Raw genomic sequence first — 24,867 nt, 5'->3', positions numbered from 1 at the left:
TGAAAAAGAAATTTAATTTCTTTAAAATTCGTTTTTTAAATTTAAACTAAAATTCATATTTTGAACAGCAAGAAAAACAATACAAGAGTAAATACTATTTTAATCAGAACTTATTTTTATCTAACAGATGATTGCTTCTAGTATAAAATCAGATTTGGAACACAGGTGTCATTTTTTCTCATAGTTTATCAGTTTATCTCATAGTTAAACACCAAATGTTATTCTTTAAAACTTATTACAGCCTTTTTACTTGCTTGTGTTAAGATGTTTCGTCTGTTTCTATTGATTTGCGCTGCTTCTGCAGCTCCTATTAACAAAGATGATGAAGGTAATTTATTCCAACGATTTCACTAACCCTAAATTTCTTTTGTTATTTGCTACTACAAATATTATAAAAACTTTCATGTATAATACCTAAAATGATGGTATGTCATTTCTTGCCAAAATATTTGTTATGAGAATTAAATAATGTGTTAAATAAAGAGCCATATTTTCCATTGAAACTTCATGAATAGGATAGAGCTTAAATTTTGTTGCAACCGAAGTTTTGTGTTAATTACAAACAAAAATATACATGTAATTTAGAATTATTTCAATATCAGAGGGCGTTCATAACAATTAAAAGATTTTATTCATTTCTTACCAAATTGAAATGATCCTTTTGAAATCATTTTGATCCTTCTTAAAAATTCGTTTCAGGTATTTGTTTTGATTATGTGAATAATAATGGATAGTAAAAGGTAATAATTAAAATATACTTCTTATATAAAATATAATTACTGAATATTTTACCTTAAAATCAATCCTTGTATCTTATCCTGCGAGTACGCAGTAATTTGGAAAACATATTGCGTGTATTTCTTTTCTAATAAATAGAATGTTCTGAAGCATAAAAAAAGATTAATTTTGTTTCATTTCGAAATCAATAGAAGCGAGCGCAGATGATAAGAACTTTATTAAATTTTTGTGCGAATTAGACTTCAGTGTTTTTTAATGTAAGTATTTATTAATGTAGAAATTGTAATGAAAATATTCTTTGAAAAAAAAAAGATATTTGTGTAAAACTCTTATAAAATTATGGAATTTTACAAAAATTAATGGACATAGTTCTGAGAAGTATTAGTTTAATTATTTAGATTTATGTTGATAAGAGTATAAATGAAACATAAACAGAAAATAAATCAGTTAAGTTAGTAATGTGTGAATAGAGAATATATGTTTCTCTTCTTAAAAGAACGAAACAATTAAAATCATCTGCCACTTGAAACAACTTAGAAATTCTATTCTTTGAGAAACACAAATATATTTCAAGGGAAAATTGATAAATAAAAACTTACTACAAAAGAGATCTAAAAAGAAAGAACTGTGTCAATTTCCCTGCTCAAATCCATGATGAATTTCTCTAAAATCTTGCACTGTATGGATGAGTCTCGTTTAACTTTATAATGGGATAATTAATCAATTATTTTCATTAAGTATCAGATTAGCGTCTGTTTCCTGGGGAAGCATCTGTGCTTGAGAATATCAAAGAATATCTTATTATTCAAGAAGAGTAGTAAAAAATACAAACAGAGTAAATTCCATACAGACACATAAAAGCAATTGCGGTGCCTTTGAAACTGCTAACAAATACGCTGTTTGTGTATTACCTTATTGGTACCTTGCAATAAGAAAGCAGTATAAAAAAGTCATTAATAACTATATTTTCAACTGATCTGATTACATGAAAAATAAATGCAAACATAAGCAACGCAGTGATTAGTTGATAAGTAACTAATAGCTAATAAAATCTGCAGTGCTGTTCTCCTCAGTGAGGGACTATGGATTCTCTTTTATTTCGTCAGGAGATCCTCCTTTTTATCATATATGTAACCTTATACTTTGAATAAAGTACTTTGTTCAATTATTTTATTTTTTTCGCAAAGCTTTTTTATGATCTGTAAGTTATGAAAGTAAAGTAAAATAATACAAAAAGAAATGGAAGAACTTTTCATCCAACGGGTATAGGAGATGCACTACTTACTTGTAAGTAAATAAAGAATGTTAAGTGCTTAGATTAATGAATGAATAAATAAATAAATAAGTAAGTAAAGCAAATTATAAATACAGTATTTAAATTGTTTGGAAACTTTTTATTGCCCCACCTGCGGCCAAACGGTTAAGTCGCTGAACGCTGGTAGTTCGATCTGAGGTTCGAATCCTACAAACGGGCTGGTTGCATGGGCATTATCGTGGTTTTCCCGATGTGTAACGTGAATAGGAGCCAGTTTTCCTTAGAAAGCCCTCCACGAAGGTATCCCTTCCCTTACGTAGATAACTCTCGAGTGCTGCAGTAACCAAATAAACTAAACCGTTTGGAAACCTTACATGATATTTAAAGCAGAGAATTAACCTTTTCAAAGCAAAACGGTACACAAATTAAAAAAGTGTGTTTTTTCAAGAGTCAGACAGCTTGATTATCTAATTAAAAATTTAATTGCTAATGCATTTATAAAGTGTACTATACTGAACTCGTTTATAGAGTTTGAAGATTCAGTGTAATGATTCAGATATGGAGATGCCTAAAGGCAGGCTTCAGCTAATAGCTAAACGCTTAAATAATGAATGGATCAATGTTGTCCTCACGGTACTACATGAATCAAGATAGCCATCACATTATTACGTAGATCAAGATATATCCTAATGTTATGAAAGCTATGATATACCCAATACAATACAATACAACAATAATGTTATGAAAGTTATGATATTACAAATACAAGTCGTTTTGCTGTCAATGGAATCGAAAAAAGAACTATAAAACGACAGGCGCAGTCTATACGTATAACCTATGATAGATAGACGATATCCATTCCTTTAAAATGCTGGAAAGATTAATTTTAAGAATGTGCTGATCGAAAAATTGATCAGCATGTTTGAAAAACTCCTTTTATGTTGTTGTAGTTGTTGTGACTAACCTGGCTTGTCTAAAATCAGAGCAAGTCCACGAAATTCATCGTGACAAGGAGTCAAGACTGCGCCTGTCGTTTTATGTTGTTATTGTTATTGTGACTAACCTGACTTGTCTAAAATCAGAGCAAGCCCACGAAATTCATCTTGACAATTAGTCAAGACTGCACCTGTCGTTTTATGTTGTGACTAACCTGGCTTGTCTAAAATCAGAGCAAGCCCACGAAATTCATCATGACAAGGAGTCAAGACTGCGCCTGTCGTTTTATGTTGTGACTAACCTGACTTATCTAAAATCAGAGCAAGCCCACGAAATTCATCGTGACAAGGAGTCAAGACTGCGCCTGTCGTTTTATGTTGTGACTAACCTGGCTTGTCTAAAATCAGAGCAAGCCCACGAAATTCATCATGACATGGAGTCAAGACTGCGTCTATCGTTTTATGTTGTTATTGTTATTGTGACTAACCTGACTTGTCTAAAATCAGAGCAAGCCCACGAAATTCATCTTGACAAGGAGTCAAGACTGCGCCTGTCGTTTTATGTTGTGACTAACCTGGCTTGTCTAAAATCAGAGCAAGCCCACGAAATTCATCATGGCAAGGAGTCAAGACTGCGCCTGTCGTTTTATGTTGTGACTAACCTGGCTTGTCTAAAATCAGAGCAAGCCCACGAAATTCATCATGACAAGGAGTCAAGACTGCGCCTGTCGTTTTATGTTGTGACTAACCTGACTTGTCTAAAATCAGAGCAAGCCCACGAAATTCATCGTGACAAGGAGTCAAGACTGCGCCTGTCGTTTCATGTTGTGATTAACCTGACTTGTCTAAAATCAGAGAAAACCCACCAAATTCATCATGACATGGAGTCAAGACTGCGTCTATCGTTTTATGTTGTTATTGTTATTGTGACTAACCTGACTTGTCTAAAATCAGAGCAAGCCCACGAAATTCATCTTGACAAGGAGTCAAGACTGCGCCTGTCGTTTTATGTTGTTGTGACTAACCTGACTTATCTAAAACCAGAACAAATCCACAAAATTTATCGTGACAAGGAGTCAAGACTGCGCCTGTCGTTGGCAAGAGCCTTGGGCACCATACAGGTGACTGGGCGATTTTGAGAATTTCCTTCCCCCAATTTGGAAACAAAGCCTCCCAACCCTCTTTTCCTACTACCAGCCTCTCGAGAAGACTTTCTACTCGCCGCATATTTGCAGTGCCCCGATACCGAGGAGACACTATACATTTACAAGCATCCATATCATCTCCAGAACTCGAAACAGAGCCGTTCGGTGCAGCATTCAGAGTCACTAACCACTATACCGGTTAGGAGGCTCGAAAAATCCTAGTACAGATGTAGCTTCTCTCTTTGCTTTATTTGTAACAGCAAAATATCTATACAGTATTTTTATTTTCGTGGTTTTCAGAAATCAGTTGCATATTGGTTTTATGAAACTAATCTGCACTTTGGAACTGTTTGATTATGGAACATCACAACTGAACAAAACAGAAGTATAAATATTAAATTTTTCTGACCTATAATTATTGCAGGAAGTACATTGTGATTATGATTATTTCTGGAAGTGTTCAAATGTTTAAATTTTATTTTCAGAGCTTAGCAGACTCGCTATGCAGAATCCTGATTTGTTCGGCGGTGATATGGCAGGAATACAGAGTCTGGATGTAAGATATTTATAGTTGCTTTCTTTAGAATATTTAATTATTTAAATAAAACTGTTTTTGTAGTGAGATTCAGCATCTGAAAATTTCTTACATAATTATTTGTTGTTTTTGAATTCATCATATGCTAATAATTTTGAAGAATCTATAATCTGAAAGATGAATTTAGATCAGATACATTTTAACAGAGCCACACAATGCACAGTTTTAATATACAAAATTTTCTTCCTGTTATCTCATTATATTACATGATTCTATATTACTTTGCAGTTAAACAAATATCCTTTTGCTAAGTTAAGTTACTTCCTTAAGAGTTAACACGTCTTCGTTTTGAGTAACTTTATAGAGTATAATTAGAGGTTTACTTCGGAGAAGGAAAGAGAAAAATCAGCTATGCTGTCGTCTGAGCTTGAACTCCGGACCTCCCGATTTGATAGCCGAACGTGCTTCAGTTACACCAAGAAAACGAACCTTTAGGAAGAAGAAAATTCCTTATATCTACATTAAATTTGATTTCACTAATAAGCTTTTTGTAGTAGTATAAGTAGACGAATAAGTTATAGAAGAAACTGCCTTTTTTTTTTTTTTTTTTAAGTTTATTGTAATTATTGTTTGAAAGTATTACTGTAATTCTTATGCAACAATGCTTTTTCAAGAGTAAATTTGTTAATGCTACTGCATTTATAACGCATTTGGTAGAAAATGTGCATTGACTGCTATTCTGCATTATTTCAAGTTTGCATTTTTAGTGAGTCTGGTACCAATCAGGAATGACATTTTTTTTAACTAGATTTTTATTTGTCTATTTAGTTTTGCTAAATGCCGGTCAGTCGGTATGGTGGTCAGGGAAGCTGACTGCGATGTCGAAAGGCTTCGGTTCGAATCCCGGAGTATATCCTTTTGCTAAGTTAAGTTACTTCCTTAAGAGTTAACATGTCTTCGTTTTGAGTAACTTTATAGAGTATAATTAGAGGTTTACTTCGGAGAAGGAAAGAGAAAAATCAGCTATGCTGTCGTCTGAGCTTGAACTCCGGACCTCCCGATTTGATAGCCGAACGTGCTTCAGTTACACCAAGAAAACGAACCTTTAGGAAGAAGAAAATTCCTTATATCTACATTAAATTTGATTTCACTAATAAGCTTTTTGTAGTAGTATAAGTAGACGAATAAGTTATAGAAGAAACTGCCTTTTTTTTTTTTTTTTTTTTTTTTTTTTTTTAAGTTTATTGTAATTATTGTTTGAAAGTATTACTGTAATTCTTATGCAACAATGCTTTTTCAAGAGTAAATTTGTTAATGCTACTGCATTTATAACGCATTTGGTAGAAAATGTGCATTGACTGCTATTCTGCATTATTTCAAGTTTGCGTTTTTAGTGAGTCTGGTACCAATCAGGAATGACATTTTTTTTTAACTAGATTTTTATTTGTCTATTTAGTTTTGCTAAATGCCGGTCAGTCGGTATGGTGGTCAGGGAAGCTGACTGCGATGTCGAAAGGCTTTGGTTCGAATCCCGGAGTAGGCATGGTTGTAGCTGTCCGTCCCTTCATAGGAAAGGCGATGGTGGCTACCTATTAGGTGCCTGCATAATAAAGAGACCACCACATCTGGCCTTGTATAGATTAATGGAGTGGGTTACATTTGTAATTGTTCATAATCTGCCATTGGATAAAAAAAAAAAAAGTTTTGCGAAATTTTTTTACCTATTACCTTGGAAAACTGTGATTAGTTTTCCTATTAATTTTAATAGAGATTAATTAAAGGAAAAGATAAATTTAATTACAATTTTATCATAAAACGCATGGAGCATAACTGTTAGTAATTGCAATTTTGTGTTATAAGGTATTTTCTCCTTCATTTCCGCATGCCTTCTAGGTGTAACTGGAAGCATACTCGACGCGTGTTCGAGTCACGTCTTCTACTTCAAATTAGCCAAATGACACACAGTGCATTAAATGCTTGTTTTGTAGAGACATTAGGTATTTTTTTTAGGCAGGAGTCATGAGAAAGGAGCAGCGTCTTCGCCGGGAATCGAGCCATTGACCTCTGGAATACGCGCCCAGCATGCAGACCACTACACAACGAATTCACGCTAAGAAGGCGGGAGAAATACCTTATAGTTTTTTGTGAGGAAAATTTTATTCTGTTTTCCATTTCGTAAATTGTTTTTAATTGCTCTCTTTTTCTATATAATAAATGGAAGTTGAATGCAACAGAAACATTCTGAACTACTGATTCAAATTATGAAAGATTATATTTTCAGTGAGCAAAGTTGTAGCAACTATTTGAAACTATAGCAAATAAATCATGAGAAAAAAGTTCAAAAATGTATTTAGCAAGTGGTTTTAAGAAAGAAATGTATTGTCACAAAGAAAAAAACATATATGAAATAAACAGACTTTTTGAACTAATTTATAATGTCTTCGTTCATATTCTAATAGAAATTTCATGTTACAAAACACATAATTTTTTATGTAATACCTCACAGGGTACATTTCACATTAGTCACAGTATAAGCTACTTGTTATTAGTAGATGTAGTATACATTAATATAGAGTTATCTATTTATTTTAATCCTGGGTGGATTAAAACAACTGAAAATCGTGTAGCTTGGATACAAGTTATTTCACGTAAAGCGAAAGTTTAAAAGATTCTATTCTGTGCCAGACTACAACATTATAGCAAACATTTAATTAATTTTTGCTCTATATCTTGCAGCATACATCTACATTTTTCGAATTGTTGTGTAATGCGTTTCTTGAATGCTGAAATATATTTTGTATTTCAGGATCGAAATGGTATTCCTTTTGATATGTTTAGATGGCCTAATGCCGAGGTTCCCTATGTTATTGACGCTTCCTTGAGTAAGTTATCAACTATTCAATGAAATTCAAGTCAAGTATAGACAAAACAATGAGTAGTATAAAGAACATCAAAGATTAGATGTTTGATACTTTTAACTATCATTTTTTCATATTTTTTAACCGGAAAAAATGAGTAACGGACGTATTTATAATTAATTATACATTATGCTGTTTATAATTAAGCCAAATTAATTGGTTTTGTATAAATTTGACTAGCCTCTAGTTACGTTAATGATTCCGCCTAAGAAAATATTTATTTATTTATTTCCATTTGATTGGCGAGCGCTTGGCTATTTGGCTTCCTCCGTGGTGCAACTGAGCCCGTGATTCATTTACATATTCATTTCAAAGACATTGTCCAGCAGGCATCGCAGGAAAGATCAGCAGTAAAAGATTTAAGAAACATAAAGCAGACAATCATGCCAAGGGCATGATCCTTTCGCATTCTCAATTTCGAACAGGCAATGAACTTTTACTAGTTATCACATTGCCCGAAGCAGATTACAGAAACCCTAAAATAAAGCGTAAATATTAGATTATTAAAAAGTAAACACTTTATGTAGTAATTAAAAGTTCTAAAAATTCATATAATGTTATGTTTGTGATAATAAATTAAATTTACTTGTGTAGAGAAAATATAATATTTTAATTTAAAATGCATATTTTAATTTAAATTACAGTAGAGTCGAATCTTTTTTTATCAGACTTAGCGAGGACAAAATGCATTTGAATAATTCATTAGTTTCGACAATCGATTTATCTAAATAAAAATTGCTTTAAAACATACAATATTTTATTTCGGCATTTATTTACGTTTTCCAACGCGATTCTTTAATGCTTTAACGTCCTGATTAGAAATAATTTGCAAAGAAGTTTCTTCCTTTAAGACCAATGTGAAGCAGAATGAGTAAAAGTTTAGAATGATAAGAGAACATGCAGAATGCAATAGATGTATTCATCTATTCTACTCAATGATCCCAGATCTAAGAACAAAATGATTAGGTATTAGAGAAAAAACGATTGGAAGAGCATAGAAGAATTTTGTAGGCGAGTCTGCATATTGTTTCCAAGTATTTTCACGGATGTTCTCCAGCATCTTTTAAAGCATATTTGAAAGGATTCGGATAATCCATTTTTCTATATTCGTAGATGTCATTTATGTGCAACAAATATTGAAATTTATGCACAAAAATTTAGAAAGGTTAAAAAAAAAAAAAAAAACTTTACGATTTAACATGATTGGTTCTGCAGTTTGTCAATACAAAAGTATTTTCTAAGATAATGTAAATATAATTTATTGTTAATTTGCTCAATGTTTAAAATATAAGTTATTATCATTCAGTATTTAGTTGCAGTGTACACTGTTTAATTAAATTTAATTTTAATTTTTTAAATATTTTTCGTACAGTAATTATTTGCTTTGAGTAGAATAATTGTTCAAGGTTTTTCTATTTGCTTCCAACAGAACCCCATATGGCCGTTATCACAGCGGCCATTAATAATTATCATTCTACAACTTGCGTTCGCTTCGTACCTCGAACGAATCAGTTGGATTACATCAGACTTTTCGCTGGAAATGGGTAAAAATGGATTTTCTTATTTCTCAAATATCTTAATTAATAATTCAAAATTTTAGTTTTTAATTCTAATTTGTAAATAAGATGTGCATTCTTTGCTATTACTTAAAATATAGTTTAAATCACTCGAACAGCTCTTAAGATGCAAAGTAAGTTAAATATTTATAGGCAAAGGAAATGTAATTATTGAAAAAATAAACAAATTAAAGGTAACAAATTCAGTACTTTTTATACCTTACAATTACAAAATCGAAAATAAAGATATTACTATAGAAGTAAAAAGGAAACTTTTTTGTTTTGAAAGTCGAATTTCTTGAAATGGTTTTAGTTTTTCATAAAATGAAACAGGGAATGTTTATTATTCATGACGTTTGAACCAAAAATTCCGGTTAATAATTACTGATTATCTATAGCTATAAATAATATTTGAACATTGTTTAAGCAGTTGCATTGACGCATTCCTTACGAAGTGGCCTAGTAGAAGACAAGATTACAATGAAAATTTTCAAGAATTTGTTGCCATTATGGTTAATAGTAATTAACAGTTTTAGTCTTTTCTATTGTTGTTTTAATTGTCAGTCTCAAGGCATTTAGAGAGAAAAATGACCTATTTGGCCATTTCAACAACAGAATAATTGGTATTTTATGTAGTAAAATATATTGCATTTTCAGCCACCGTCATTGCCAAATAAATTACATTCGCAATTGAAAATTATGCAGTTTTATATAATTAAATCCAATTGCGTTAAAATTACTAATTACTAATTATATGAGTAATAATTACCTCAGTTGAATGGCAATAGACTGTAAAACTTTGCTTTGCATAACACTAAGTGCTGCTAATCTCGGCAAGCTTCGTGATAAAAATAGCGCTGCTAATAACTTGCATTGAAGGAAAATAACTTAAGGTAATTATTTTTGGATTTTGTAGAGACATTAGGTATTTATTTGGGAAGCAGTCAAGATGAAAAATTAGCAATGCCTTCGCCGGGAATCGAACAGCGGACCTCTGGAATACTCGCTTAGCTTGCAAACCACACCCCGAAGGCATGCCAAGAAGGCGAGAGAAATACCTTATGTACTCCCCCTTTTAAAGGGCGACTGGGGTTTTAGGGGACACAATTGCCAAATCCTGTGTGTGGAGAATCATCATCCAACACCCTTTTAGTTCTGAAGCCACTGTAGAGATATTAGGTATTTTTTTGGAAGCAGGCAAGATGAAAAATTAACAGACGCCTTCGCCGGAAATCGAACCGCAGACCTCTGGATACGCGCCCAGCGTGCAAACTACCACACCACGAAAGCATGCCAAGAATGCGGGAGAAATACCTTATAATTTAACAATGGAAAAGGAGTAGTAAATGTTTTGAGAATAAAACATGCTAGTACTAAATGAAAAGATTAGCGCAAAATGCTGCTAAATCATAATTTAAGTTTAAAAGTTCAAAAGCATCAAAAGCATTGATAGTTGGATCTTACAATGTTTTTGAACTTTTAAACATAATTTAACAATAAATTTACTTCCTTAATTAATGCTGTTTCTTAAATTAACATTTCTTATCTTAAATTACAAAAATCGATTGTTTATATCCTTGTGAAATGTCTTCAAAACTACACTCAAAATTTAGAAAGCGTGTAACGTCAGTTTTAGTTTCAATAAATAAATACATATTTTAGTCTGTTTCAATTAAATATTCCGCGTAAAATCATTCTTTTTGAATCCTGACGGAACTATGTACAATCTGATATAAAAATTAGACATAAATAGGAAAAATATGCTTTAAAAGATAAAAATTATATTTCTTGAAGAACGAAATCACCAGCATAATATGAAACTTATTGAGTTGATAAACCATCATCTGTTTGCGTGATGTTCTAACAACACAGTGGTAATTCAATAGTAAAATATTTTATATGTCGTCATGCTACAGTTATTTGAAAGTAGTTAATGGTAGTTTTAATAATTTCAATTGTTTTGTAAGTAAGTTTTGCATCAAGTCTGGGGAAAAAGTAAAGTTATCCAATGAATTTCTAAAGTGCAGTTACATAAAACAGAAATGATAAATCAGCTTACTTGTCAATCTCAATTCTCGGTTGAGGTTCCTGCCGTCAAAACCTTTTAAACTTGATTGGTATCTGTAGCCGCACCCAAACAGATGTCTTAAAACTAATTAAATCAGATCAATACTTGAAACTAACTAAAATTAAATCTAACTAATCCTTTAAAAGCAATAATACGATTATTGTTATTTATATACTATTATTGACTTATTTATTATCAATGCAACTAATTTGGATTTATTATAATTCTGAAAAAAAAATATGTTCTTAATACAGAAGTCCACTTTTCTTTTCGTTACCGTAAGATTGCTACCGATTTCTTCTATTGACATCATGACCTTGCTAAGTGATCTGATTTTCTGAACCCTATTTAGCTCTTCTCACTGCTGTCACGGAGCTCATGAATTCAACACCCACTTTGCTCCTTTTCTAATACGTGATTTCTTATACGTGAAACATTTACCGCGTTATTTCAGTGTATTACCTCTAGATAGACAATAATTATATCTTAGATTAACAGGCTCTTTAATGAATCCAACAAGCCAATGCGTGACACTCGCTACGGTATGAATTGCATGGGGATGAGAATATGAGAATTAGAAAGTAGAGAATAAATCCAACATTAGAAATTAAATAATATTAAATAAAGATTAAACGAAGGTGGAACAATCATTTTATTGTTTTACTCTACAACGTAACTCAAACTTTTCGCGACAATGAGCAATAAAAGTTAACAAAATAAATAGACTTATGAAATTAATCAAAAATCTTCACTGTGGACAATGTTTCCAGTAAAAATGTTGTCGAATATTAATGTCCATGTAATATATGACTACAATACTTTAAAATAAATACAAACTTCACAGCAGAAAACTCGATTTTACTTTAATTAAAACATATTAGGTATTTCTCCCACCTTGTTAGCGAGCCTTCGTGGTGTAGTGGTCAGCACACTCAGCGCGTAATTGAGAGGGCCGTGGTTCGATTCCCGGCTAAGGTGTTGCATATTTTTCATCTTGCTTGCTTCCAAAAAAATCCTAATGCCTCTACAGACGTTATAATACAAGCAGTGCTAAACAAGGAGCGCAGAAAAAATTCGTCCAAGCTTTCAGGTTGCGGGAGAAAAGAAGGTGGAAAAAGGAGAATCCTTTTGATCTCAAGCAGCTGAGGACCTCCAAGCCGCACACAGTTTTTCTTCTCCTTTGTAATATAAGGTTAGACAGTGGAGTTTACATGTAATGTGTATCATCCTTCCGGTGTTTAAAAATGAAAAAAAAAAAAAGACAATTTTGAAATTCGTACTGATTTATTTATTTATTTTTATTTATTTATTTTTTTTTTTCTTTTGCAAACAGAAAAAAGATAGTCACTAGCATTTAATGCAATTATTCACCAACTGTTAGGTGCCACGCTTGCAAACGCAGATAGCGTTTCATTGAGGACAATATCTTCTTTTAACTTCCTTGCACTACTTGTGATAACATTGTATAGACTTTCGAGTGGGGCTGCAACTATGTGTACTCCAACTACTCATACAGTTTTTGTTGAAAAACTTTACCTATCTTTATAATATCAGAGTATAACAGAAAGAAATATGTTGACTAAATTAAAAATATTCAAAACGTAATTATTTATTTATTTAAATAGCACCTCAGTGCATTAGAGGTCTAATTAACTGCCTTTCTTGCAGCTTATAATATGCGATTGTGTAAAATATTATTGCGTGCGCACGGGTTCGTAATAGACAGAATGCGCACAGGTCCGATGAGGGTTTGATGAAATTTATCTTATCAAAAGAAAAGCTTCAGAGCTCTGGAACATGCCACAGAAATACTAGTACAGGTATTCACAGTAACACACAGTACAATCGGTAGTTACACTTCAAATTACTAAGAGCTCTAAACACAACGCAAGCAAAGGGCATCTAAAAGGCGAAGCTTTCAATATTACGAAGTCGCTCTGAACTAACAACTCACAACAATAACTGAGAGCAAATGCTCTCTCCGGTCTCATAGAGAGTGTTCACTCGGACGCCGAGATATTTCTAGTACTTTCTGCTTGTCGAAATTACTGAAAGGCGTATGAGAGCAGAATACAGTTACAGATAAAATAATTATAGTTATTCAATTACAATACCTATTATGGTGATTCAGGGATCGTACCAATATGTCGCCAAATGGACGTTAAGTTCGGCGAGTTTTAAAAACTGGGCAACAAAAATTAGTCGCCAAAGCCATTACCAGCTTGGCGATATCCTGCCAAATTAACGAGATAGCCATTTGCTCAATGTTAAATAGAATTGCCCCTGTATTCGTATTTTTTCGGCAAGCTTCGCACTTTAAATTTTCATGTCAGATTATGCAAAAGGAATATAACAATTGCACATACAATTTCACTAAATTTATCTACCTATGTACAAAATTCGCAAAGATATAATGTTTATTTTATTATTTTTTTATATTGAAAAATATTATTTTTATAATGAAAATAGTATTTTTAGTTTGTTACTTAATTTTACAAAACGAGCTTCCCTAAAATGCTGAACGGAGTAAACATATGTAAAGTAGATAAAGCTAAATTAGATCAGATTGTATTATAAAAATTCAAAAATTAAACAGATAAGTCTTTCGTTCCTTTTTTATGAGGGGGGTGGATGGCACATTTGCCTGAAGTCATTTCATAGCCAAACTAGCGAAAAATGTTTATCTTTAAATGTTTGAGTAAAACAAACTAAAATTAACAATTCTGGTGTATTTCATTATAAATCTGTTAGGTTGCTACTTATAAATCCATTTACCCCATTGCAGTCAACACTCTGCAACTACTTTGACCTTAGCAATAGAGAAATGTTTATCAACGCCTTTTATTTTCGAATAATGGAAAGAAATAGTTGCAATCCTGCCTTTAATTTTAATTGCAAAGGTCGCAACTGCTTCCTGTTTTGACAAGATGCAATTTAATGAACATGAGAAAAGAATAAAATCTACTTTTGTGGTGTTAAAATATATTTGAAATTTAAATATATCATAATATTAGACAATATGAAAAAAATTCTACTTCTTGTTTCCAGGATATGCTGATTTTATGCTTGAGTTTTATGCTTGAGCTACTCCATATTTCCATTTTATGATTAACTAAGGGTTAAAATGAAGAAACTCTCTCTTTCATTTGGGAAAGGAAACTGAATGTGTCATTCTTAGATAGTAAATTTCAATAGATTGCTTCAAAAAACGTAAGAAACAAAAATTATCTATATTAGAAATGCAAGAATATTCAACTCTAATAAAATATGCAAAACAATTAAGTTATTATCCTTCATTATTTTTACTATGCTACATATATCTACGTTTTCAATACAATAAGTCTTCTTAATTAATAATAAATTTTAATTAATATTCAGAAGTGATATTACATAGCACTCAAAATAAACATTCATCTAAAACGTTTTTGTATTGGAAATCATATTAAATATGTGCATAGTTTGTTTACCTTGATCAGGGCTTCAACACAGCAACATTATAGTGGACTTTTCAGTTCAGCAATATACAAAGTAAATGAGTATTTTACACCTGAAGTATTTTCTAAAATACACCGCTGACCATTAAAATGGCTACAGCATTAATAGTGGCATGACAGATTTTCGTGAAAGGTACTACATGCTAGATACTATGTAGGCAAATGATTCCATCCATAACGCACGTATGAGCAATGCCATGTATATAAAATTTGAAGATTGCACAGCGGGTTTCTCATTTGAAACCACATTTGCAAATTGGTTATTTGTGTGATAGTAGTGTTAGCTCCTATCAGCAAGCGCCCGAGAGAACAGAAATTTTGTCCTCTTGGCCTTGCGGGATCGTAAAACGAGTGAGAAACTTGGCTTAAATGCCGAATGAGAAATTTCTGCACGGACAGTCTGAAGACGTCTGCAGTACCATGGATTGCTAGTACTGCTACCTTGTAGCTTCAAAAAGCGAAGCAGTAGAGAAAAGAGGACCTACAGTGATGTGACGAACAACGACAGTTTCAGACGAATCTTCGTTCTACGTACCGCATTCATGGTTGACGTATTCGTGTGAACAGATACTGAGGAAAACGAACTCTGCCAGCTTCCATTCGTCATCTTCACATGGACTCAGCACCTGGCGTCCTGCTATGAGTCACATCCTGATCATCTCTTGTTTGCGCAGCCTTTAACGTGGATTGTTGGCGTTACATTTCTGACGTTTTAAAGTTTGTGACTGTGCCTGTTCTTCGAAACCTCCGTTACGTATCTTTTAACAAGATAATGCACGAGATCGCATACTGCACTTGTTGTCCTGAGTATTTTTAAATACAGAGTTGCCCTGGCTATCCTATTCTCCAAACCTGTGACCCATTGAGAACATCTGGTCATAGGCTTCCGAGATACTGGTAACCCCCATTCAACAGCAATTATGATTGATGAACTTAAGAATAGAGCTGAAGCCGCATGTAGTGTCCAGTACCTGCATCTATCATCTAAGCTCAGTTCGACTCGATAATTACAGTCGTTGTTGTTGCCATAGGTGGCAGCTCTGTGTACTGAATTTTGCGCGGTGTGTACCCTAAACAAACCTTCAAATTTAATCATCACATCCTTTCAACATGCAGAATACGTACAATAAACATATTTCTGCTCTTTGCTTTCCAGGGTAGTAACTTTAATGATTTTTTTCATTTTCATTAAGTAGTTATCAGCTAATTTTATCTAAACACAGAGAACAAAATTCTTGCAATTAAAGAAAATTGTGTTTCCGTGTAATTCTAAATATTTTGATACGTAAACAGTGTCTTTCCCATTCTTTTTAGGTGTTATTCCCAAGTTGGCATGACAGGAGGACCACAAGGAGTATCTTTAGGTTCAGGATGCATATTTAAAGGCACAATTGTCCATGAGCTTGGACATGCTTTAGGGTTCTACCACGAGCAAAACAGATCAGACAGAGATGATTACCTCCAAATATTTATGAACAATGTTCAGAAAGGTTAGTATAGTTATAAGTGTTTAGTGTTTTCTCTTTGAAAATTCGCAATTTGATGAGTCTTCACCATGGTTCTCTTTGTTATTGCGGTTTTTCATATGTAATCATCCACAATGGCTTAGTAGGAAGATTGTTATAAAATGCGTTGATTTTTCATATGCCCTGATAAACCTTTAGATACTATTTGAACTTGATTTCATTTTGTGGTAGGTTAAACTTATTAATGATGAAAGACTAGCTGTTGAAACTTACGGTAAAAAACTTAATTTTTCATTCTTACAAATGTAATTGCTAAAATACTGACTAGTGATCCTTATTTATTGCGAAACTGCATAGGCTGTTCAATTTCAGGGATTGTCTGTTATCCCAAAATTTACCATCAGATAGTCAAATATGGTGGTAATTGAATTAATCCGTTGGTAAATGCTCAAACTATTCAAGTGTCTAACATTTACCAGTAAGTTGTAGTAATTGTTGAAATTCATCGAATATAATGAGTGAAAGCTAAAGTGAAAGTTAATTCAAGATAATTTCAGTTTGCCTTCGTACCTAAACCTTTCGTACGCTTACTCGTTCTCAATCCATCGAGATAAATAATGACGAGCATAAAAAGGTTTTAGGCATAGCTAATGAATGTTAAGGATAATAATTTTTATTTAATTAATAAAAGAGTAATATTGTGCATGAAAAATTAACTATGGTTTATTAAAACACATAACCTGTAATAAATTCCTCTCTTATAGACGTTTCAAACTGTATAATATTATTTCAGAGATTAAATTCTGCCTGAGTCTAACTTCGATATTTCCCAGTTTTTGAATGAAATTTTAAAGTACATATAAAATTCAGTTATATTATTCATTTTATTTATTATATACTTTTTTAGTAGTTCATCTTTTACTGAAATAAGTTAAATTTAAATAACTCGAATTTTCTTTCTTTGAAATTCGAGGGAGGAATGAATCTTTATTGTAAAATTACAGATATGTATAAACAAATGATACTGCATCGAATTTTATATCGATTGTAATAATTTGTAAAATTTTTAATTTCTTGCATTGAATAAGATAAAAAACATTTCATTAGTTTTCCTGAAAGTATTATGTGGGCGCTATTTGATATTAGTACCATTTAAAATGAGCATGGAAAACAGTTCTTAATCGCAAAAACTATTATAATAATATCTGCATATTTATTGAAAATATGTACTTCAAATTTAAAGGAAGTCTTAAATCACAAAATTTTAATGTAAACAACCTTATGCTCGACTAGATTTTAGAAAACAGGAGTTTTAAAATTTAAAATGAGTACAGTTAATGAGATTTTAACTTCAAATACAAAGCATAGAAAATTTTGACTTGAGACTTTTTGAAAGGCCCTGTAAAACGTGTAAATTTATCAGTCGTGTCTAAATACTTCTTCATGTAATAAGTTCATTTGCGCATGAGCATGTTATTAAGTACCCATACCTATGCGCATCTCACTTTAGAACTGTGTATAGAACAATAATTCAAATTGAAAATTTTAGATGACAGTCGAACACCTCGAAGAGTTCACCATTCAAGTTTAGAAAAGTTTAAAGGACTTCTAACAATTAAAACTTGTAAAATCATGAGATTAAATAGAAACTTTCAATCTGATCTTGATATACTGCTTTCATTTTAGTACCTGAAACAGATTTAAACTAAGCAGTAATGATAGGTCAACTAATTTAAAAATTTGTTCACCAGATAGGAAATCAGTATAATCTTATATTTAAAAAGAACTATTCGATGAAGAAAAAGCGAACGGTAGAAAAAAATATCTTTATAATATTATGTGAATGAGTGAATGTGCCTTTGTGAATGAGCCATATTTAAATAATATGTAGACTTATTGTGGGAAGGAAACGAATCACTCAAGATTTAGTTGTGCTTTTATTTCAGTGAATCACTTACACACAAGACAAAAAGTTTAATAAATTTCTTTCGCCAATTAAAAATTGGATCGCTATGAAGTCTTCAGTCTTCTTTTTTCTGTTTATTATAAAAACAGGAAAAAAAAACCTATTATACTATGAAAGTTTTCTCAATATATAAAAATCGAGAATTAAGGAAGTCTCTTGTTTGTTTATTTTTTCCCCTCTTCTCTTTTCCCCCTTTTTTTGATGAATACACGAATAAAATTATTTGACAGATAATCCAAGAATACTCTGTAATTCAGATTGAAGTAATTAATCAATTATTTACTGAATAAAGTTGACTTATTGCTATTAATAGCTGCAGTAACGTGCATTCATATAAATGTAAGAGTATTCGTAATTAGGACATTGCAAATCGTAGCATGAAAAATTTCTCTTAGAATTTTGTCTAAATTTATAGTTTGGCTGCAAGTGGAAATATAAAAAAAGATTAATTGAAAGATTAAAAAAGAGTTAAAACATATTTGGAAAAAAAATAAAACTTATATTATCTAGTATTAAAAACAGTCTTTTTAGAATTACCAGGATTTCAAACTGAACAAAGTAATAGCTGGTTCTTATTAAGTGTACGGTAAGAGTAGTCGCAGAATTTGAACTAGAAAGTTTTATGAGCTACTGCTAATAGGGAGTTTACCTCAATATTTTGCTTAAAATTATGATAAAATGCCATTATTTGTTCCGCTAACTAATGCATTAAACATCATTAAGTCTTTTATATTATTTTGTTGTAATATTATTAATTACATTTAGTAAATAAGAAAGTCTACTGATAACTTAGCACTTTAGGGACGAAAATATTAACCAATAAAGAAATATACTAGCAACATTAGATTTTTGATGAATGTTTATAGTAAAATAATTTTATTTCAATCATTTCCGTTGTATATGCTTATTTTTCTTGTGTTCACTGCACTTCAGTTTTTCATTTTGTCTTAAGATAAATTTCTATCATTGCTTTAGTTTAAATTTATTTCCTTTTTTTGGTTGTCAGTAAATTGTCGTTTTCTCTATTAATTATATACATAAAAATATTTTTGCAATGCTATTTTGATATAACCATTCTTAGTGTTTCTTTATTAATTAGGCTTTCCTGCTTTGTGTTTCAATTTATTTATTTATTTTACATACTTTTGAATTTTTAAATATGGTACTATGAATAACATGCATTTTTGTTTGCACAGGTATGGAACATAACTTCGATAAGTTGAAACCCAACCAGAATATTTTGTATACTCCCTTCGATTATGATTCTATTATGATTTACGGCAACCACGCCTTTTCGAAGGATGGCACGTCTGTTACCATGAGGGCCAAGAACGGGCAGAAGCTTCTTGACCCCTACCACAAAATTGGAATGACAGCTTCTGACATTCAAAGAGTGAAGAAAATGTACAATTGTAAATGAATAAAAACTAAAATATCTCAAAATTTCCCCGTGTTTAAAACTGGATAACGCAATTAACGATATTGTTAAAAATTCACCATGTTATTTATATCACTTTTTATGTACAATTCAATATTTCTGAACTAAATGTTTAGATAAATATTTAAAAAGTAAAAGTTTTTTCATATTATCTTATGCCAACTACATGAGTAATTCTTAAACTTTCTTTTGATAGATTTTAAATCCAGAAATGATTTTAATGAGATTTAAGTTTTAGCACATTTAGCAGTTTTCGGAAGATTTTTTTAAGTTGACTCCTTAAGTTATTTCAGAGGTTTCTAATTCTCTTTACTTATTCTAAGATTGGTTTATGAAAAATAGTTTAAAGATAACGTTAAATTATTTTAGCGACGGGATAAATTTATCGCACAGTTTCAGTAAAACATTTAGACTCCGAGAAAGTTATTCTAATTTTTCAAGCATTTGAACGCAATTTCTTTGAATTCTGTGGAAATAAAAGAAAATACGAAATCAGAATTCTGTGTATCTTTTAGTAAGTATAGGACATTTAAAGCTTATATTGTATTTTAATAGCATATATTTTTTGCATTTTCTCAAGAATATTTAATCAAAATTACTACTCTGATCTTTAATTTTTCAAGAAAAAATTCTGAAAAGCATTTTTTAAAATTATTTTTCTGTCTTTTAAACCAGTGGTCTCAAGTTCAAGTCATATGGGCCAAATACTAGATCTAAAAACAGATCACGAACCAGAATATATTTTATCAAAATTTAAAAACATTTTTAACAAAAAAAAATTAATTAATAAATAAAACAAATTTAAAATTTTACTTGTTGAATACTTATCAAAACATACATAAACAACAATAATAAACAAAATACAAAGGAAAAACATGATCCCACCAGTGGCCGAGTGGTAAAGTCGCTGAACACTGGTAGTTCGGTCCGAGGTTATAATAATACGAACGGACTGGCTGCATGAGCTTTTTCGCGGTTTTCCCATGTGTAACGTGTATCTGGGCCAGTTTCACGAAGGCATCCCTTTCCTTAGGCAGATAGCCCTCGAGGCTTTGCCGTAATCACATAAACCAAACCAAACAAAGGAAAATATTAAATTTATATTTAGCTTCTATCTGAAGCCTAAAGGTTCTTCAGATACCTGCAAGAAATTTCTGTTGGTTATAGTTTGAAATTCAACGTAACGTAAACATTAAATTTTACACTGAAAATTATTTCAGGTAATTGCAGTATGTTCAATTAAACAATAAATAACTTAGTTTAATCGGAAATCCCGACATTTTTTAATACTAACACATCTCTAGCTGTTGTATGGGAAACTCTATCGACGTAGTTACTCTATCAACGTGTTAAATTCTCCGATGATGTCAGAGATTAGGGGACGAAGTTTTACATTGAAACAAAATCTATTTCATCCTTTTCTACGTATGCGTTCTTCTTACTATACTCTTTATTCTACAGGTACAGTAAAATACATTAAGTTTTATTTTGTTTCACCTGTTTAATAATATTAGTCGTTTTTTTAAAGTTAATGATTTTCATTAGGTTACAAACTTGTGCCAAAGCATTGTCGTAAGATAAGCAATCATCTGCGATACAGGAATGACTTAATCCTTAATTCCTATGAGGAAAATTGTTCCAGATTACGGACGTTTCGGTTGATGAACATGCTTCAGAGGAACGGATTAAGTTCGTGAATCAAGATTTGATTGTTCCATCGTCAGTATAATGGAACTAAAAGATAAATTTGTTTCTAAACTATTTTTATGGACAGAAGAAACTATAGATAAAATAAATAGCATTACATTTGCCGAACTGCTCATCAATTCATTATCATAGTAGCTTTGATCCGATGGAAAAAAACAACTGCAATATTTACGGATTGCTGTACTCAACCGATTTTTCGTGAAAGAAAGGGCAGAAGCATTCAAAATTCTTTATGTATCCATGCTCCATTTAACTCGCCGAACAGGTTCATTTCGTTTTCCTGAAGCTGACATGTATTCTCTAAATGTGAAAAAATTTTTAAGTCTTCCTATAGAATCAAAGCGTTTAAGAAAAGAGTTTCATATACTGCCTTTGTCCCTCCACAGCCGCTGTTACAAAACGGGAGACAGGGCTTTCTGCAGCTGATTACAAAAAAACAAAACTTACATTTTTATTTTTTCAAATTTTGGAATCAATGCACAAATCATTAACAGCTTTCAAACAATGAATTTCGCGATCACAAAAAGTGCACAAACAGTAACACCAAAGTATAGAATGAACAACCACTTATTTTTATACACTTTAGCAAATTTCTCGAGTTAGGAAAGATACCTGAGGTCAGAAATATCCCCCCTTATAGAATTGTTGCAAAACACAGGAAATGTTTCTTCTGTTCCTGGAAAAACAAGAAAAATTGTTAGACAAAAATAAGAGAACATTTTCGCATCAATCGAGTATTTTGAATGCCTTCAAGATACCTTAAAGATGACACGAAGAATTCGTTCTCACAAATCAAATGCATATTTTATAAGACAAATTCCATAATATTGTGTTTGAAAATTTTACAATAATATTTAGTAGGAACGGGAATATGTTATTTTTTAAATGCGATTTGAGTTGTTTCTACATTACTTGTAGAAAATTTTTAACAATGGCTATACAACTTAATTTTTACAATGTCGTATTATGATTATTATGTTATTTATTATTATATTTCTGGATAAAATATGGGTTGCATATTCCTTAAACACATTATTTATTTTTTAGTGATTGATATTAATTCATTTTTCTTATTTAAAAATACCTTTACTAACAACTGATTCAATTTTGAATGCCTTTTGTCGGACATCTTTAATGATCATGAGCTTTTCTATTAAAACAAAGGATTTCAGAGAAATGTAGATTTTCTGTGGTAACACTGGATCAAAACATTTCGTGACGCATGATCTAAATATTGCTTTAATATAAGTGAGCAAGTTGTACAGTTTCAGAAGCCTCGATTTGAAGAAGTATTAATTCTAATCAAAAATGGATTTATTTACTCTACAAAAGAAGTGCTTGTTTGTCAACATCAGTTCTGGGAGCGAAGTCTGACGTTACCTCACTTTCCGAGATTTATTAATTACGCTTCGTCGGTTTTTCCGTGCTGCTAATGAGTATATTTTTGCAATAAATGAAGTGAATAATAATTTGTGAATGCTAATTTGCTTCTTTATTCTATTGGATTACTTTGCATATAATTTTATATTAGTGTGTTCTGTACTATTTTATTGAAATTCTTTTGATTCGCCAAAGGGATTTAAATCTTTACTTATAAAAAAATTTAAAATTTGAAATGAATGTTTAACTACTTTTGATGGATTTTTTTTGCTCACAACAGCAAGGTGATATCTCAAATTTAAATATGCAGTTCTAGTATATTTCACTACGTCAATATGTTAAAAATATCAAAAACGACCTGTTAAATTTTTTGAAGTATTTTTTATGACAAAGAACTGGAATTCTCTTTGTTCTAAAAGTAATGTTTATATAAATATGCTCAGAACGGATACTTTTTCGGAAATGATCAATTCTGATAATTTCCGGTAAATTGAAAAATCTACTTTAATTTACAAACTTAAATTTATTTAAGATTTAATTTATAATTTATGATATGTATGCCAATTTTTGCAAACAAGAAAAATGCATTAATAAATTGTAATTATAAATCTTCAATTATATTCTTAAATCCATATTTCTTATTGTTACATTAGCTGATTTTTTTTCCCCTAACTGGTACCAATTTAAAAAATCGTCAGTTAAATCACCGAGTGAAAGTTAGCTAATTGCAGTTAAACGGATCACTAAAAGCGTGATTCTAGTAGCATAATGAATTCTATTAAATGTAAGAATTTAAAATATAAATATTATTTAATTCTACAGTCTGTTCTAATAAAAATTTCTAGTTCAAACAATCCTTTTTTTAATTTAATAATGTTTAGAACTTGCATAAAAAATATACCAAGTCAACCAATTCGTAAAAGTCAAAATGGTGTGGAATAATTAAAAGTCCAAAATTCAATGAACTTCAAATCAAAGAATTTTGAAAGTTCTTACCTACATTAATGAAATATTGTGCAACTGCAGTTTTTTATCTGTGTGTTCGAAGAAAAAGGACAAAATACAAATATGAAGCTATTTCTTCCTGAAACTGTTCTGGAGAAGAAAGTTAGATGGCAGAGCTTCGACCTAGTCCAAGGTAAAATTCTGAAGGCTGTTTCTACAAACAGAAAGGTTAGGGCGTAACAGGTGTTCGATGTCATGTTTTTTAAGATTCTTGTGTAACACCGACAAGATAAAACCTTTTAGTGTTCAAAGACAGCAACGGCATATAAATTTTAATACTCTCATTACATTGCAAAATGCCTTGCGCAAAAGTACTTTGATTTTAAAATCACGACTTGCTCAATTTTGTTGTTGTTAATTAATTATAAAGTCACTAAACGTGGTTTCATTTTAATATATTAGAACATGACTGAGTTTCTGTACAATGAGAAAAATGTTCGACCCAGTTTAAGAATAACTCACGTGGTAGGAGATTATAAGGAAAGAATGAGTGCGAACGTATTAATTACAACACCCGTATCTTTGTTGAATGAACCGGTACCCTTCCTTAAAATAACAAGAAATATGCAAAACTAGCATGGGAAGTTGCACTTTTCCCCCAGTACCCTTCCTTAAAATAATAAGAATTATGCACACACAGCATGGGAAGTTGCACTTTTTCCACTTTACTTTACATACGATATCAGTTCTAAGCTTAAAAATTTCCAAGATTTTCTCACGTATAAAATATATTCTATACTAATCAAGTGTATTTACGACATTGAGGAATTTGTTGAAAATAAGTATGTGTTCCTTTACTAAAAATATTAATTTATAGTTGTGATTAAGTTGCGAATACTTACATTGCATTATTTTAAAGGGTTACTTTATAGGTTTGATTTCTCAATTAACGATACGCATTTCTTTATTCAAATGATTAATGAATTGCTATTGCTGAAATTTTGATGCAATTAACTTTTAAAGAAATATGACAGGTGTGTTGTACATTATGAATGATCATAGCTCGTGCACTTTCTTTCATTAAAACTAGTAAATAAACAGCAATTACGAATTGCACTGCAGCATAGACATTTATTTTCGAAATGTTTTCTGGTACATCGGATAATTAAGCGAGCCATAGAAAATGCTGCACAATATGACTAACATTAGGACAATTTTCTTTTAAATATAACATCAGAAAATATCTTTATGAAGAGTAGGACATAAGCTTGCAAGACATCCATGATACACAACTGATCATTTGTGGCACTCGCAATATATG

General features: G+C 31.3%; 1 protein-coding gene across 1 annotated transcript; it reads left to right on the top strand.

Moving 5' to 3' along the window:
* Window positions 1-204: 204 nt before the first annotated feature.
* On the top strand, window positions 205-19,665 carry LOC118188600 (astacin-like metalloprotease toxin 5). The gene is made up of 6 exons (XM_035359084.2): window positions 205-328; window positions 4,559-4,629; window positions 7,415-7,490; window positions 8,956-9,070; window positions 15,959-16,134; window positions 19,273-19,665. The coding sequence occupies exons 1-6, from the start codon at window positions 265-267 to the stop codon at window positions 19,494-19,496; spliced, it is 726 nt and encodes a 241-aa protein (XP_035214975.1). The 5' UTR covers window positions 205-264; the 3' UTR covers window positions 19,497-19,665.
* Window positions 19,666-24,867: the final 5,202 nt, after the last annotated feature.

Source organism: Stegodyphus dumicola, chromosome 3 (genome assembly GCF_044657685.1).
Source record: "Stegodyphus dumicola isolate Sdum_Otavi_A_Nest chromosome 3, ASM4465768v1".
Taxonomy (NCBI): Eukaryota; Metazoa; Arthropoda; class Arachnida; order Araneae; family Eresidae; genus Stegodyphus; species Stegodyphus dumicola.
The sequence above is the reverse complement of the archived record's forward strand: the minus strand, read 5'-3'. Positions and strand labels throughout refer to the sequence as shown.